Source organism: Mya arenaria, chromosome 3 (assembly GCF_026914265.1).
Source record: "Mya arenaria isolate MELC-2E11 chromosome 3, ASM2691426v1".
In the NCBI taxonomy this organism is placed as follows: Eukaryota; Metazoa; Mollusca; class Bivalvia; order Myida; family Myidae; genus Mya; species Mya arenaria.
Genome location: NC_069124.1, coordinates 86,828,412 through 86,847,071, shown reverse-complemented (window position 1 = coordinate 86,847,071; position 18,660 = coordinate 86,828,412). Strand labels below are relative to the sequence as shown.

The following is an 18,660-nucleotide window of genomic DNA, read 5'->3' as shown; positions in this document are numbered from 1 at the left end:
AATATAATATGAATGCATTTGTCGACTATATATGTGTGATAATAATATTATTCACTACGAACAAATAATACACTTTTTAACAATATATAAGTTGATGATCAAACACTGAAGACACGGGTAACAATACACGGAATGAATACTATGTTTTAGTAATATGAATGCCCTTAAGTATGTTAGACATTTGAATGACATACGTTATAATCAGCATTGACCTGCGGTTGACAGCTGATGTCAAAAAGCCGCAATGTGAACAGTGAGTTGACGAAGATCACACCGTTCTTGTCAATTGGCAATTAGATTCAGAGTTTATTGGCGAATCGGCATGTTTGCCTTTGGCGATTTAGAAACTATCTACTTTTGGCCAAGACATAAACGTATAATGATATAGAAATTACGTTATGACAAAAACAAATCTGTTTGCAAAAGCAATATCTTATTAGTAAATAAGAAAATACAACAACCATTTTTACATCCAAAGAAGCTCAACTTTTAACTGTCTTTGTCTCAATTTCATAAAGTTCTGTAAAAATAAATCTCTCTATATACTGTCATCAAATATTTAAATTTAGCCATATTTGGCCAATTATATTTAATTCAATATGTATTTTTCAATATAGGCTGTACAACAAAGTATGAAATGATATTTAGACTGAATAAGATTTTGTGAACAAAGTTTACATTTTCTATTTTTCTCTACTGATATTAATAATTTATATCGACCAGTCTCTATTTTCAGTGAATGAGATGATAGTCTGAATCTTGATAATACTTTACGATGGTTGTCATTTTTGACACACGTTAAATGTTCTTCAAATAAAAGTTAATCTGGTTCGAATCTACAATGGTATTCCATTTTGGGCTGAGATGTTAACATATTGGTTTCTTACTGATTGGGTTATAATAGGAATATAATTGTAATATATATATCAATATCAACTAACATATTACCATAACCCATTTTGTTTAAAGAATCAGACATAGCGCAGTACCACACATTTTATGTGCACAAACCTCACTCTTAGTATGCATTAAATTGACTATATCTAAGGACCAATGTCTTGGCAGCTATATTAACTAAAGTTACTCTTCTATAGGATGAACGATCTTTTTTGGGGAAATTTTGGGAAAATAGGGACAATAGCAATTAGTAAAGAAATCAATCTGTCTCAGACTTGTAACCTTTTGTTCACCTGTAACATACCGCGGCTAGCTTATTTAGAAAAATGTAGCAATTTTCCTCTTGGCTAAAATGCCAACTTACTGGTTGGAAATAATTTGTATAAAGTATAAAGAATTGTCGTTCTCTTTTTTCTTTTTCGTGATTTATTATCGTTCAATTCATGACTAATCAGACTAGATTGCACTTTAAGCTTCATTCTGTAAATTCTAACTGTCCTTCAGATTTCCTTCTACAATGGACAGCAATGACCTTTTCTCTCTTTCTTCTTGCCTCCTGTTTTAAGAACCTTTATTAAAAGCTTAACGTTGTTGCCATAGGCTCCTATTATAAGCCTTTTAAAGTAAGGCATTAAGCTCCATACTTTCCGTAGGATTTAACATGTTTACTAACAGCAGTGTTAAAATCCTTTTTTGAAGATACCAAATGTATTACCTTATAGACCATGCGATTTGATCCCAATGATCGCCAGCAAGGTTAGATTGAAGACCAAGGATATGCCACCCTCGAAAATAAACGGCGAGTTACCGTATATTACGCGTTGGTCACGTGACCGGATTAAGCAATTCAGCTGGTTTGACTGATTCATCTCAAATTGTTTCATTATCACATTAGGGGAATCAAAATCATATTTTGTGTTTTTAAATATGACCAAGACTTAGTAAGACTTAGTAAACCCGTATGTCTTGTAAAGTTTATAATCAAAATTTTAATCCATAAATGCGATACATACATAGGAGCCCAGTGCATTTGATTTAAACTAACAGAACATAGTGTCGTTTTCCTACATTATAAAATAAAAGTAAATTGTGCCATGCTTTTTTGCAGCACACACAGACATACCGCTAGCCTGTCTTTTTAGAATACATATTTGAAAGTCATAACGCAACACATGTCCATTCCTACAAGTATATATCTCAAATGTCACATCCTCTAACATAATTTAAATAATTGTAAGAAAGAAAATCGTATATGAAATACGACATTTGACAAGTTTGTTGATTTTGATAAAAAACAAACATACTACGTACTATATATTGTTAGACATGCATGGATAGAAAAGATCATCACGGCTTCTGCTAAACTATACAGAGTCAGTTTTCGAAAGAATCGTTTAAAATATTTCAGCCACACGTATAGGTTAGAGGGAGGAAAACAAAACAGGACCGTTTAACACCAAAAACCATCAAGTCCGAAAACAATGCGTATACCACTTTCGGTGTTTTACTCTTTGTGCTCTCCCTTGAACGATGATCTGTCCTACTTTTCTGGAAAATCTCTCGCATAAGAGCTACTTTCAATTGAATTCTTCAACTTTTAAACAGTAAGTGATCTAAAGACCTCGTTTCCGATACTCCTTTATATCATTTGACTAATTTTACAATGACAAATGGGATTTCTAGTTTAAGTTTATAATGACCAATGACCAACCTTATTTCTATTATTTTCTGTTAATTTCTGCGATTTTCATTGAAATCAGGGTGATTTCAGATGGCCTTACGGCCGAAAAGGGTTATGTTCACATTCATGTAATTTGAAAATTTTCATTCTTGTCGACCGTGTTCTTTGGGATTCTATCATGTTTGGCTATCTAAATAGGTTTGAATTCATACACTATTATTTACTATCGGAAAACAAATATAACCTTTAAAATATTTCAGGTGAATAGTTATATCTTATAGATAATATGATATATATAAGAGAGATGATTACAAAACAACAGTTACAAAAACAGTAACTGCACGATTAGAATAACCTTCATTTAAAATAACCTTTTCCTGTTCAAATGAATTTAAGTAAAGTGACTGCTTCTTGTGACACAAATCTTAATATCTAAGAAACAAAATCAAATAATCATTTCATGAAAATATCCATGGCTAACTTCCCCTAACTTATAAAGACAAGACACGAGTTTACCGTAGATATGAAATTGCATTTAGACAATAATTTCTCAAACGATTATTACCTTCGGAACTCAAAAGAAGACAGATATATTTTAATTTCAATTTAATTTATTTATATATTCTGTTAAACGTCAGCTATCACGCACGACAAACAAAGATGGACTAAAATAAAACGTGGTAATTTTACTACAATTGTGCCGCCAGATAAAACATACAATCATAAATCATGAATCATTTTCTACCGAAGTAAGCAAATGTTTTCATTGAAATATTCAAGGTGAATTATTAGATATTTTATAATTAAAATAAAACATTTCTTCGAAATTGAAAGTCAGGTTTACGTTTTGCACCTAACAGCATCTAAGTCAATATTTCAGCAAATACAGCTTGTATTGCATTGAAACATAAGACGTGTGTTTCCATCTATCCAACCTACTCAATTAATCAAGTTAACTCTATCTTGCAAATCATGCAAATTATTTCCCCTTAGTATTCAACTTTAGTATTCAACTTAGAAATTTTGGTAAAGGTTTGGCATGTTAGCACACATAGGTTAATACCTCAGCAGCTACTTTATATATGGCATTGAGACTGATACACAATACTCAACCATTTGACCTACTTACAAAGATACTCTATTTTGTATATAATGCAATTTATAACCTTTTTTATTCGACTTAAAATTCTGGATAAGGTTTTACGTGTGACCATAAGGTTTTACATGAGACAACATTAAAGTTAATATTTCAGCAAAAACATCATGTATTGCAATGAAACTTTAATCATGTGTTTCGAACTATCCCATCTACTTAGTAAATCAAGTATGATAACTCTATCTTGCATATAATGCAAAGTATGGGCCTTTATAATTTGATTTAGAAATTCCGGTTTTGCATGTAACCTCATTTCTGCAATAGCTCAGCAAATACGTCATGTATTTCAATGAATTTTAGACAAGTGTTTCGAACTATCATCCCTTCTTATAAGTCAAGAAAGTTAACTATTTTGTCCATGTATTAAATGTAAATTACCGCCTAAACGTTTCACCAATTTTTTGAAATCCATAATCTTCAAACAGGTGGAAAAGTCGAGCGCGCTGTCTCTGTGACAGCTCTTGTTTTACTGTCTATTTTAGTAAAAATGAAACTACTGTCAGGCTTAAAGGGTTAAATTGATTAAAAACATTTTGTGATATAATCAGAAAATCCTCCAGAAAATACTTCATAATACTACGCTGCTTCATAATCTAGGAGTTTCAATAACATTTGTCTGGATTCCATGTCATAAAGGCATCATAGGAAATGAAATTGCTGATAAAAAAGAGGTTCACAAACAAACATCAAATTAATCGTCCCCGAAGCATACAGCTGGATAAAGAAACTAAACTAACAAAAAACAAATGTATAAGATACTTTGAAATATAAATTTGAGCACATTTTCATTATGGGGAAATTAACACTACAACATACAGTAAAACACATAAAGCATGCTACACATGATGCTAGCTGCTGAGAACTATAAAATAATACTGACTGCCGTAACAAAAGAACGGTTATATAATAACTGCTTTAACATCCCGATAAAGCATAAAACATAAATAATTATGTAAAAATAAAAGGAACGAGTATAAGCCGAGAACCACTTGTTAGGGCTCTTTTCAAAAGGGTGGTAATACAATAACTGCTTTAATACCTCCTAATAAAACTTACCTCATTTGCAAACGTTTACGGATATGTAAGTTACTTTCTTTTTGCTTAAGTATTTTATTCTAAATGCATCAATTTTCGCGGGGAAATTACCTCAAGTTTCGCGTGAAAAAGTGCATCTTTTTTTAAAATCTGAAGAAAAAAATGTTTATTTTTTGTTTTATTTTTTTGAATATTTTTGTACCTTCCCGACATCGTTTTTGCGCAATATCAGTTAGTCTAACCCCTACATCTGTTTCTTATTCAATACGTATTATATTAAAACGTTTAGCATGACGTTAATCGAAATATTGTTTATGTTAATTAAAATGTCAGATTAGAAACATAAGAGAGTCTTGTTTTGTATATAAAACTCTGTTAAGCTATATGATAGAGTTATTGTTTATCTTGTTGTACTAAATAACTAATTCCACATAAGACGGGCGCTTAACAACCCACTAAGTAATTCCAAACAATGACTTAAATTTGGCGTCTATTCTCATCAGAGCCTTTCTTAATGATGAAGCAATCTCATTTGCCGAATTGTAATATTTTTATTATAGTCATTAACATTGTTTCAAGTCATGGGACTTTGATGATAAGTGCTTTGATTTTTTCTTATCAGCTACAGTAAATTCACAACAACAAACAGCACTACTTGTTTATTAGAAACTTTTTGTTATTAGTATCAGCAGAGATCTGCAAAAATAGGGCTACAGACTAACCTAAAATATAGTAAATTCAGCTTGTGGAATACATCTCACTAAACAAATATTACTTACAATCCAAAAAATGATAATCGTCTAACATCCGTACCGAAAATTAATAAGCACCCCCCCCCCCCCCCCTAAATCGTTCAATGTCACTTTAAAAATGCGCTAAAAATGCACCATTTCGGGCCATTTTCACGTGGAGGGTTACCCCCAAAGCCCCCTGCTAACTATTTCAATTTGCTATGGCTTCTGTATCATGGGCATTGAATGTATCTCTAACATATGTTTCATAAAATTGCTTGTACGCACAGCAGAGACTTTGAGTGTGGGAAAATGTTGCATTGTTGGCTTCTGTATCATGGACATTGAATGTGCCGCTAAAATGTTTCATGAAATTGCTTGTACACACAGCAGAGACTTTGAGTGTGGGATAAGGTCTTGAAAACAGAATAAAACGGTAAGCGTGACACCAAACAATGCGTTGATTAACAAGATTTAACAGCATTTTACTACATTATTAACATAAACTAAAATATCATCATGTTAACGATTTGAAATATATATATATATATCGTATTGTGCGTGCGTGCGTGCGTTTGTGTGTTGTGTGCGCGCGTGCGCGGGTGAACGTATGCGTGCGTGCATGAATGTGCGCATGCGTGTGTGTGGGCTTTAACAACCCTTAACAAGATGAGATTATAAAAACTATTCAACGTGTTCATTTATAATCAGTTCAATTCTGATTGAATCATGCTATTAAATCGTTAACAGACTATGATGGCGTACCAATTTTTAACGTTAAGGACTGACCCCGACCGTTAATTAATGACCCTTCGCTGCTTGAAAATGATCCTTGTTCAGGTCATGAATTTGCACCTGGGGTTTCGTTTCCCACTGCACTTAGTAAAACCAGGGTTATGGCGGTTGATTAAAGAAAATAGCATTTCTGGATTTGTGTCAATCAAAACTTGATTCAGTCAAGTAACATTTGCGGCATGTTTTAGGTCACGAGGTTGTGTACCTGGGAATTAGTTTCCCGCTACGTTTAGTAAAAGTAGAGTTATGGTGATTGAGTTAGCAAAATTTGACAAGACTTGTGTTGCTTAACACACCAATACTTCATTGCATAGAGTCTTAAAACATTAGGGGAATGCTGATGGGTTTAGTTTCCGGCTGAACTTAGTAATTTCCAAATATGTCTGGTAGTTATGGCTTTCAAACTTAAAAACAACCCACTTCGGGCGTTAGTAGTTAATTGAAACTGACAAAACATGTTTTTTTATCAACATAAGCTTTTAATTGCAAACGTATGTATGACTATTGTGACCTTTACGTGTATTTACAGGCCTTTAACCATCGATAACACAAAGTAACAATCGACTATGGCATTTACAAACATAACAGGTGGTCATCTTTTAAATTATGAAAATCGGAACTTAAATGTTCATACCCATGACTGCTTACGATCATTAATAAGCACAATGTCATGTACACTTTGAATAAAACTTTGCATTCAAGAACATACTTAAATAACTCCTGAAGATAACCCAACTATGAATATAGGGGTATATCTCTAAACCAGAGTTGCAATTATATTTTGAAAATTGTTTAGGTTGAACATCAAGTAATCACCGAACGGTTCTAAAAACTATTATAATTAAGACCTTTTTATAATGCACAGTAACTATTCCGCATGTTTATACAACACATGTAGACTTTCAACTTCTACAAAACATTCGTTAAAGATAAACAACTCTGTGTTTTCTCAGCACAACTTTATTAAACTATATAATGTCAATAAACAGAAAATATACGGAAACATATTTGTTTAATCAAATATGTTTTAATTGATTTGGCAAAACATTTTTCGTATTCAATGAAATACAAGTGTAAGTGTGAGCTACCTAAGGGTTTTTCGTGACATTATTTCAAGCTGCATGATCACAGAATCCGACATCTGTGTATAACACAAGTTGTCGAGCATTTCTGAAAGGAATACGGTTCCTTCAAAAGCATATCATCCTCATATGGTCCTGTTAACGTTACAAACAAACAAAATCAACTTTAATGACGACAGTTCAATACTATCCTCTAAAACTAAACTAATGGTACAAATGTTGTAAAGTGTAGCTGTATAAATTCAATTACCCAAATATTGAATCTCCAATTTTGTTTGGCATAAACTTTGGTTTTCCTTTAAATGGGTTTTTGGCAATAATTTGTTTAGGCTTCATGAATTTGTTTGGCTTAATCCCTGAGTTATAAATAGGTCCTTTTTGTCCGACAATACCCGTCCCAGTAAGGCCATTTGGAAAAAATGGTTTCTTCGGCATAAACGATGTTTTCTTAGGAATGAAAGGCTTGTTGGGAATGATCTGTTTCTTTTGCGGTATAAACGGATTCATGGGAATGAATGGTTTCTTTCGTGGAATGAACGGTTTCGGTGGAATGAACGACTTCTTTTGAGGCATAAACGGCTTCTTTGGGATGAAAGGTTTCTTTCGTGGTATAAACGGCTTCTTGGGAATAAACGGTTTCTTCTGTGGAAATATCGGCTTTTTAGGGTGAATCATTGGGTTCCCTGGAAAGATCGGCCTCTTTGGAAACATTGGCTTCTTGGGTGGGATTATAGGTTTCTTCGGAAAGATCGGCTTCTTTGGAAACATTGGCTTCTTTGGTGGAATAATTGGCTTCTTTGGAAAGATCGGCCTCTTTGGGAACATTGGCTTCTTGGGTGGGATTATAGGCTTCTTGGGAAAGATCGGCTTCTTGGGAAACATTGGCTTCTTGGGTGGAATAATTGGCTTCTTTGGGAAGATCGGCTTCTTAGGAAACATTGGCTTCTTGGGTGGAATAATTGGCTTTTTCGGAAAGATCGGCCTCTTTGGGAACATTGGCTTTTTGGGTGGGATTATAGGCTTCTTTGGGAAGATTGGCCTCTTAGGAAACATTGGCTTCCTGGGTGGAATAATTGGCTTCTTCGGAAAGATCGGCTTCTTTGGGAACATTGGCTTTTTGGGTGGGATTATAGGCTTCTTTGGAAAGATCGGCTTCTTTGGAAACATTGGCTTCTTGGGTGGAATAATTGGCTTCTTCGGAAAGATCGGTCTCTTAGGAAACATTGGCTTTTTGGGTGGAATCATTGGCTGCTTCGGAAAGATCGGCTTCTTTGGGAACATTGGCTTCTTGGGTGGAATCATTGGCTTCTTTGGAAGGATCGGCTTCTTTGGAAAGAAAGGATTTTTGGGTGGAATGATTGGTTTCTTATTCATGAATGGGTTTCCAATCATTGGGCTGTGCATTCTCTCCATACTAGCTAGCTGTTTAGACAGCGTCTGTATTTTGGTCCTGATAGCGTTCTTCACTGCAATTTTGCCTCCCATGGGATTCATTCCAACACCCATCCCAGGCATAGCACCCGGAAACATCTTCGGCTCTGTCGACCATGCTCCTGCAAGGTTAAAGTAACATCGTATTGATATATGTTTCATGAGTTTTTAGTTGCACCATTTACGTAATGCAAACATATCAAATAAGTAACAATATATATAGCATTTTAATTTTTAAGGCAGAGTTTCTCCCATTCAGCAACACCTGTGTATTTCAAGTATTTACTTATCAAAATACTTACTACAATATATATATATATAAGGTTTTACAATAAGGTTTTCCCCCATTGAACAACACCTGTGTATTTCAAATATTTACTTTTCAGCATATTAATTTTATCAAACATGATTTAATTCACGAAATGTTCTTTATATAGTTCCATAGTTTCATATTGTATTTCAAATGCATTTAGGTCTTAGGTTATTGAACGTTATAGTGGAATGCCTTGGCGCTTCAACAATTTGGTGTTTGCATGGTTGTGTGAGCTAATGAGAATGGAGTATTTTTCAAGTTTTCTGTTCATGACTTTTACGTATATCGATTTTGACGAATGCACCAAAATAATTTCATAGATTATTTTGCTGTAGTTAAAGTAGTGTATGCAGTAAAAGGTGGCATATATACTTGGTGTTTGCAATTTTGAGAGGGCAAATGGCAATGAAGGATTTTCTGTGTATTACTTAAGCGAAGATCGATTCAGAGGAATGCACCAAAACGCACTAAATAAATTCCTCAGTTCAGGCTACCTCGGTCTGCTCTCTTTTCTGTAGATCGCTAAATTTGAACTTCAACATATACGAAGTTATTTCTAGAAATAATATTAATTTAAGAAACGTCCTCTCTTTAGTTTCTTAAAACAGACCGATTAAAAAATCACTATGTTCTTTATCATTAATGTCCAATGTCGCTTAACAAGTTATTATAGTATCGTAACAACAAGAACAAAAATTGATTGACAAACTTCAAAAACACCTTATCCATAGTGTTTCTCTTGGTATTTATTTGTAAGCATATTGTAAGTGTTAAAAAAATACCGTTTTTTACAAACATTTTTGAAGACATGCAACTAACAGTATTTATTGAATGAAATTAGGCTCTAATACTAAGCACTGAATTTGTTTATGTAACGTATGGTGATAATTAAAGAAGTCCAACTTCAACCCAAATTATTTATTTAACGTACACATATTGCCTTGGTTTAAAAGACACAAATTAAATTATATATATTGATGGAAAGACAGAACGAAAATCAAGTGGAAAACGTGTAAAAACAAATAAAAATGCGCTGAAGTGTTCCATGGACAAAGAAACGAGCATAAACTAATTATTGTGATTCTCCTTGGTTCACTCACTACTTTTAAGTAGCTTAAAGCATCTTTTATAAAAACAACAACAACTGGACATTACATTTTTCATCTTTCACACACATAGTTCTAAACACTAAACACTACCAGAGAACGCAAATAATGCAACAAAACGAATAACACTAAAATGGGGCAGTCAAAATAGTCCTACCTTGTAAGTAGCAGAGTACAATCGCCAGAAGAACGGGCGCTGTTGCTAGCGCCATCTCGGCCTGAAACACGTAAGATGATTAATACGAGTTGAAGGTTACATACATCTTTGTTTTATGTGATGAGAATTTACTGTAAACTATTTATATCCAAGCTGTAACTTGTTAGAATATTAACTTTAATCAAATAAAATTAAAGTAAAATCCTTTAACAACACAAACAAAATCAACATGAAATGGTTACCTCCTAAGTGCCTACCAAATATGACAGTTGGCAGCGAAGTTCGCATTTAAATAGGCAGCAGGCGGAAAGTAAAAAAAAACAAAACAATCGACCGAATCGGTTGATTTATCTTACTTAATATATCATAAGTAATGCTTTAATCGTGACTCCGTTCTGTTTTGAATACTAATTAAGCTGAAATAATCAACAGATTGCCCATCAATAATATTGTCGCCAAGCCTCGTTAACTTAAAGTACCGAAACCATGCACAGACCGCGCAATTGTTTCATGTCACCTCAAACTTGTTTACTACGTCATGTTTCTTATATTTTTCTAAATATTCAGTTTTTATTGGCTTATGAAAAGAATAATTAATTCTAGGGGATTCATTTTGAGTTTTATAACTTCATTTGTAGCAATTTAGCGTCACCTTTTATATATTTTATTACGTTTTTAACGCTTGCGTAACCAATTTAAAGCAAAGTTCGACAGCAGATAACGTAGTTTTGATAACGTAAAGTTTATTCACAAGGTAAAATAAATGCAAACCAAGTTTTGATGTGTATAGTTCTTCGCCAAACGTCGAAAGCCATGGAGCTTATACGGAAGCAAGACGGAAGTGCGTCAGATCTTAAACACACCTTCGTAATGCGTTCATTTTGGAATAAAGCCATGTGTCTTAGCATCTGCGTCATTTAGAGAAAAAATATGTATAAAACAATACCAGGCACCAATATCATTGAAAGGCACGTGACCACAAATGTGAACGACCACATTGGAATTGACCAACCAAAGACATCTCGTTAATATATTCTTTAAGCGGTAATCGATTTATAATAATACCTAGCTCAACGTCGGTCACTTGATTTCAGATTGTATATGGTACATTGTTTGTCGTTCTAGGTGTTGTACTTTTTAAGAAAATTCATTAACTAATTTGGGGATCGGCGATGCAGACGAACACACATATTGCATAACATAAGAAATAAATAATAAAACGGATATTTGCAACTGGTTCTTGGAAAAACATACCTAACAAATGCGTCACACAATACAACTGTCTTAGTTTTAGGGCATCCACTTGGATTGTACAGTTATAACTCTGGAGTGACTGTGGAGACACGGATGGTTATCGAACCTGACCGAGATATTCTACCCATACACATTTTGGCCAAATTTGGTAATGACAGGACAAGGTTATTGGTTTTTAAGTAATTTCAATCATCATTGGGCAATAGCTCCCGAATTACTCAGGCAATACGGCTGGTTGTCTAACTTGTCCGATATATCATGACCATACACATTTCGTGGTGACTGGTAAACTAATTATAGTTGTTGATCAGACAATCCCGATTAAGGTATTTTCTATAAAAAAAAGGTGATAACTCTCAAGTTATTAAAATGATTCGGCTGGTTGTCGAACTTGTCCGAGATATTATGTTCATACACATTCTGACCAAATTTGGTGATGATTGGACAAAGGCTTCTAAAGGTATTGATCGGACAAGAGCATTTTTAGGTAATTTCTATAATAAAAGGGCGATAACTCTCGAGTGACTACAGCGATATGATCGTTATTGACCTTGTCCAAAATATAATGTCCATAGCCATTCTGATCACATTTACGGTATGACAAAGGCTTCTAAGGTCATTAATCGGACAGCACACTGGACGCTGCATGTACGCCGGTTAAACTAGAATGCGTCCAATCCTATGAACAGGCGTATAAAAGCTAATATATACCATTTAGGGAACGTTTGAAGGGCGAAATCATGTATTTGAAGGAAATTGTACATTATAAAATTATGAAAACGACCACTCTCTGAAATATGAGGCAAACGACCACACTTTCAATCAATGTTTAAGACGTGGCGGATATAGCATCGTCATACGATGGTGTCAAATCAAAGTTAGCATACATACATGGTTTGAGGGTTTCTCAAGCATGAGTTTCAAAATCAAAACAGCGCAAGAAGTTCAAAAAAGGCCAAACCAAAACTAGAATAACAACTGTCACAAAATATGCCCGTCCTTATACTAGGCCACCAATTTTGGTGATAGGTGGTTGTACGTTAAGCCAAATTTAGAGAGCGGACACTGTAAATAGTTTTTGCCTTTTCAAGAATCATAACTCTGGATTGACTGAAGCAACATGGCTGGTTATCGTATCAGACCAAAGTATTCTGCACATACACATTCTGACCAAATATGGTGACGATTGGACAAAGGCTTCTAAATTATTGATCAGACAAGAGCGATTCGAGGTAATTTCCATAATTTAAGGGCAATTACTCGTGAATTACTAGAGCGAGGTGGATGTTATCGAACTTGTCAGAGATATTTTGTCCATTTTTTTTCTAATTTGGCTCCTAAAGTTGTTGATCGGACAAGACTGATTTGAGCTATTATCTATAATTTAAGGGCAATAACTATTAAATGACTGGAGTGACATGGCTGGTTATCAAATTTGTCAGACAAATTATGCTCATACACATTCTGACTAAATTTGGTGATAACTGGACAAAAGTTCCAAAGTTTCTGACAAGACTTGCATGTGTAAATGAAAACCATTTTATAAGTGTTTAAACAACTTCTTGTAGACGAATATTTACAAAAATGGCAAAGAAATGTCAATGAAAATAGAATTTTAACTGTGTAAAAAAACTTTTAACTTATTTTGAATTTGAGTCTTATTTAGATAATATTGCGTCAAGAAATCTTAGAATTGCTATTTCAAAATTACTTATTTGTTCTCAAAATTTAAGATTTCCTACTGGTGGATATGATAGACTAAAATATAATAATATGTGATTCTAATCAACCAGAATAGGAGTATCACTTTATGTTTAAGTGTTCACCATATGTTAAGACAAAATTATATTAAACAGCATTATAGAATTAGACATATATGTTTAAACAAGCTGTTTAAAACACAAAATAAATCTATAGCATCTATGGTACGTAAATATATATTGGATGAAGCATTTAAGATATACTTGTTTCATGAATATATAAACCAGATTATTAATTGGTGCATCATTATAAGTTGTTTTTATCTAAATTAACATTAAGAACATTTAAGTCATGCTTTATCTTAATGTTTAAGTAGTTATACTTTATTTTTCAGGTCAGTAAGTCATATATTGAAAATGATTTTTCCAACATGTATATGAATATAAAAATCAAACGATATTGTTCCAACTTTGTTGAATTGCAATATAACAATTTTCAGTTCATCATTTATAGTTCAATAATATAGTTGTAATGATGATATATTGACATGTAAATATAACACAAAAAAATGATTTTTTACATGTAATAAAAATGTTCTGTTTCAGTTAGTATGCCAATAAACATTCTGACCACACTCGGTGGTAATTGGACAATGGCTTCTTAAATGATTGAGCAGACAATTCCTTTAAGGGTGATAACTCTTGAGTCACTCAAGTGATATGGCTGTCCAACTTGTCTAGGATATCTTGCCAATATACATTCTGACCAAATTTGGTGACGGTTGGACAAAGGCTAGGTTTTATCAACATAAGCTTTTAATTGCAAAAGTGTGTATGACTATTGTGACCTTTACATGTATATACAGGCCTTTAACCATCGGTAACACAAATTTACAATTGATAATGGCATTTACAAACATAACAGGTCCGTTATTCCTTCCTCTTGATCTTTTATAGAAGTTGATATTTTGGTAATCTTTTAAATTATTAAAATCGGAACTAAATGTTCAAAACGATGACTGCTTACGATCATAAATAAGCACAACGTCTTGTACACTTTGAATAAAACTTTGCATTCAAGAACATACTTAAATAACTCCTGAAGATTACCCAACTATGAACATTAGGGTATATCTCTAAACCAGAGTTGCAATTATATTTTGAAAATATTTTGGGTTGAACAACAAGTAATCACTAAACGGTTCTAGGAACTATTATTATTAAGACATTTTTATAATGCACAGTAACTTTACCGCATGTTTATATAGCACATGTACACTTTTAACTGACCATTCGTTAAAGATAAAACAACTCTGTGTTTTCTCAGCACAATTTTATTAAACTATATAATGTCAACAAACAGGAAATTGAAGTTTAATGTTTTATTAATTTAGCAACGCATTTTTCGTATTCAATGAAATAAATTATTGCTTAAGTGTAAGGGTAAGCTACGTCAAAGGTTTTGTGACAACATTTCAAGCTGCATGATCACAGAATACGACATCTGTGTATAACACAAGTTTTCGAGCATTTCTTAAAGGAATACAGTTCCTTCACAAACATAACATCCTCATATGGTCATGTCAACGTTACATACAAACAAAATCAATTTTAATGAGACAGTTCAATACCAGCCCCTAAAAGTCAAGTTCTGGTACAAATGTTGTATTGTGTAGCTGTATAAATTCATTTACCAAAATATTGAATCTCCAATTCTGTTTGGCATAAACTTAGGTTTTCCTTTAAATGGGTTTTTGGCAATGGATTGTTTAGGTATCATGAATTTTTTTGGCTTCATCACAGAGTTATAAGTAGGTCCCTTTTGTCCGAAAATACCCATCCCAGGAAGGCCATTTGGAAAAAATGGTCTCTTCGGCATAAACGATGTTTTCCTAGGAATGAACGGAATGAATGGTTTCTTTTGCGGTATAAACGGCTTCATAGGAATAAATGGTTTCTTTCGTGGAATGAACGGTTTCCGTGGAATGAAAAACTTCTTTTGGGGTATAAACGGCTTCTTTGGGATGAATGGTTTCTTTCGTGGTATAAATGGCTTCTTGGGAATAAACGGTTTCTTTTGCGGAAAAATCGGCTTTCTTGGGTGAATCATTGGCTTCTTTGGAAAGATCGGTCTCTTAGGAAACATTGGCTTCTTAGGTGTAAATATTGGCTTCCTAGGAAAGATCGGTCTCTTTGGAACCATTGGCTTCTTCGGTGTAAATATTGGCTTTCTAGGAAAGATCGGTCTCTTTGGAAACATTGGCTTCTTTGGTGGAATCATTGGCTTATTGGGAAAGATCGGTCTCTTTGGAAACATTGGCTTCTTGGGTGGAAAAATTGGCTTATTGGGAAAGATCGGCCTCTTAGGAAATATTGGCTTCTTGGGAAAGATCGGCTTCTTAGGAAACATTGGCTTCTTTGGTCGAATCATTTGCTTCTTTGGAAAGATCGGCCTCTTTGGAAACATGGGCTTCTTGGGCGGAAATATTGGCTGCTTGGGAAAGATCGGCCTCTTAGGAAACATTGGCTTCTTTGGTGGGAGTATAGGTTTCTTGGGAAAGATCGGCCTCTTTGGAAACATTGGCTTCTTCGGTGGAAATATTGGCTTCTTGGGAAAGATCGGCCTCTTTGGAAACATTGGCTTCTTGGGAAAGATCGGCCTCTTTGGAAACATTGGCTTCTTGGGAAAGATCGGCCTCTTTGGAAACATTGGCTTCTTGGGAAAGATCGGCCTCTTTGGAAACATTGGCTTCTTAGGAGGAATTATAGGTTTCTTCGGAAAGATCGGCCTCTTTGGGAACATCGGCTTCTTAGGAGGGATTATAGGTTTCTTCGGAAAGATCGGCCTCTTTGGGAACATCGGCTTCTTAGGAGGGATTATAGGTTTCTTGGGAAAGATCGGCCTCTTTGGAAACATTGGCTTTTTGCGTGGAAATATTGGCTTCTTCGGAAAGATCGGTCTCTTTGGAAACATTGGCTTCTTCGGTGGAATCATTGGCTTCTTCGGAAAGATCGGCCTCTTTGGAAACATTGGCTTCTTGGGTGGAAATATTGGCTTCTTTGGAAGGATCGGCTTTTTAGGGAAGAAAGGTTTCTTGGGTGGAATGATTGGTTTCTTATTCATAAATGGGTTTCTAATCATAGGGCTGTGCATTCTCTCCATACTAGCTAGTTGTTTGGACAGCATCTGTATATTGGTTCTGATAGCGTTCTTCACTGCAAATTTGCCTCCCATGGGATTCATTCCAACACCCATCCCAGACATAGCACCCCCAAACATCATCGGTTCTGTCGACCATGCTCCTGCAAGGTAAAAGTAACACCGTATTGATATGTGTTTCATGAGTTTTAAGTTGCACCATTTACTTAATTCAAACGTATCAAATAAGTTACAATATATATATATATATATATTATATATATAACATTAAGGTTTTTCCCATTGAGCAACACCTATGAATTTCAAATATATACTTTTCAGCATATTAAATTTATCAAACATGGTTTAGTTCCCGAAATGGATGTTCTTTATATAGTTCCATAGTTTCATGTGGTATTTCAAATGCATATATGCCTTAAGTTATTAAACGTGATAATACAATGCCTGAAGGCTTCAAAAATTTGAAGTTTGCGTGGTTGTGTGAGCCAATGACAATCGAGTTTTTTTAAATTTTCTGTTCATGAATTTTACGTATATCGATTTTGACGAATGCAGCAAAAATAGTTTCATAGATAGTCAAACTTGTGTCTGTATTAACAGGTAGCATGTCCTTGGTGTTTGCTTTTTTGAGAGGGCCAATGGCAATCGAGGATATTCAAATTTTCTATCCATTACTTTAGCGTAGATCGATTCAGAACAATGCACCAAAAACACTAAATAAATTCGAGTTTAAGTTTGACGATCTAAAGAAAAAAGAGCAGGCTACCTCAGCTTGCTTTCTTTTCTGTTGATCGCTAAAATTGAACTTTAGCATATACACAGTAATATAATTAATTTAAGATACGTATTATCTTTACTTTATATTAACAGTCCGATTTAAAGACTTTAACATGAATGTCCAAAGTAGATAAACAAGTTACATGTATTATGATCTCGTAACTATAAGAACAACAATTGATTGACAATTTTCAAAGCCTACTTATGCATAGTGTTTCTTTTGGTATTAATTTGTAAACATATTGTAAGTGTTAAAAAAAACACAAACGAAAGTACCGTTTTTTTTAAATTACATTTTGCAAGACATGCAATCAACAGTGTATAATGAGTGAAATCAAACTATAATACTTAGCACTGTTTGTGTTTATGTAACTTAGACATGGTTGTTTGATTTTATAGACACAAATTAAATTTATATGTATATGTTGATGAAAGAAAAGAACAAAATAGAATTGAACACGTGTAAATAAATGAAATAAAAATGCGCTCAAATATTTAATGGACCTAGAAACAAACATAAACTAAGCATTGTAATTCTCTTTGGTCCACAAAAAACTTATAAGTAGATAAAGCTTCATTTTTTAAAAACCAACAGTACACTTCCTTTGTCACCTTACATACACAAAGTTCTTAACACTAAACACGACTAGTGAACGCAAATATAATGCAACAACAAAGTATAACACTGTAATGGGGCAATCAAAATAGCCCTACCATGCAAGTAGCAGAGTGTAATCACCAGAAGAACGGGCGCTGCTGCTAGCGCCATCTCGGCCTGAAACACGTAAGATGATTAACAGTGTGTGTGTATATCACGAGATAAATTACGTCATAAATGCTACGTCGGAAGGCAACATTATGAAATTAAATTAAAGTAAAATCCTTTAACAACACAAACAAAATCAACATGAAATGGTTACCTCCAAAGTTCATACAAAGTATAGCAGTTGGCAGGTAACTGCGCATTTAAATAGACAGCAGGTGGAAAGTAAAAATACCCAAAACAATCGACCGAATCGGTAGATTTATCTTACTTAAAATATCACAAGTAATGCTTTAATCGTGACTCCGTTCTATTTTTAATACTAATTAAGCTGAAATAAGCAACAGATTGCCCATCAATAATATTGTCGCCAAGCCTCGTTAATTTAAAGTACCGAAACCAAGCACAGACCGCGCCATGTCACCTCTAGTTTTTATTGGCTTATGAAAATTTATTTATTATAGGGGATTTATTTGAGTTTATTTACTTCATTTGCAGCAATTAAGCGTGAACTTTTTAAAAAAGTATTTCAGCACGTTTACTTTAACATTTGCATTACGTAATTTAAGCAAACTACGAGAGCAGATTATTTTTGATAACGTAAAGCTTATTTATCCTGTTA

The 18,660-nt window shown here is 33.9% G+C and overlaps 2 protein-coding genes across 3 annotated transcripts; both read right to left on the bottom strand.

The window, feature by feature from the left end:
• Positions 1-7,239: 7,239 nt before the first annotated feature.
• LOC128226634 (uncharacterized) lies at positions 7,240-10,542 on the bottom strand. Its single transcript, XM_052936596.1, has 2 exons — positions 10,385-10,542; positions 7,240-8,930 (listed from the first exon to the last, which is right to left on the bottom strand). The coding sequence occupies exons 1-2, from the start codon at positions 10,437-10,439 to the stop codon at positions 7,624-7,626; spliced, it is 1,362 nt and encodes a 453-aa protein (XP_052792556.1). The 5' UTR covers positions 10,440-10,542; the 3' UTR covers positions 7,240-7,623.
• A 4,112-nt stretch (positions 10,543-14,654) lies between these two features.
• LOC128226609 (uncharacterized) lies at positions 14,655-18,281 on the bottom strand. 2 transcript variants are annotated; one of them, XM_052936567.1, is made up of 3 exons: positions 18,196-18,281; positions 17,990-18,050; positions 14,655-16,641 (listed from the first exon to the last, which is right to left on the bottom strand). In XM_052936567.1, the coding sequence occupies exons 2-3, from the start codon at positions 18,042-18,044 to the stop codon at positions 15,029-15,031; spliced, it is 1,668 nt and encodes a 555-aa protein (XP_052792527.1). In that variant the 5' UTR covers positions 18,045-18,050; positions 18,196-18,281; the 3' UTR covers positions 14,655-15,028. The 2 variants fall into 2 exon arrangements, with proteins under 2 accessions (XP_052792527.1, XP_052792526.1); XM_052936566.1 differs by lacking the exon at positions 18,196-18,281 and having other exon boundaries at positions 17,990-18,189.
• Between the last annotated feature and the right edge of the window lie 379 nt (positions 18,282-18,660).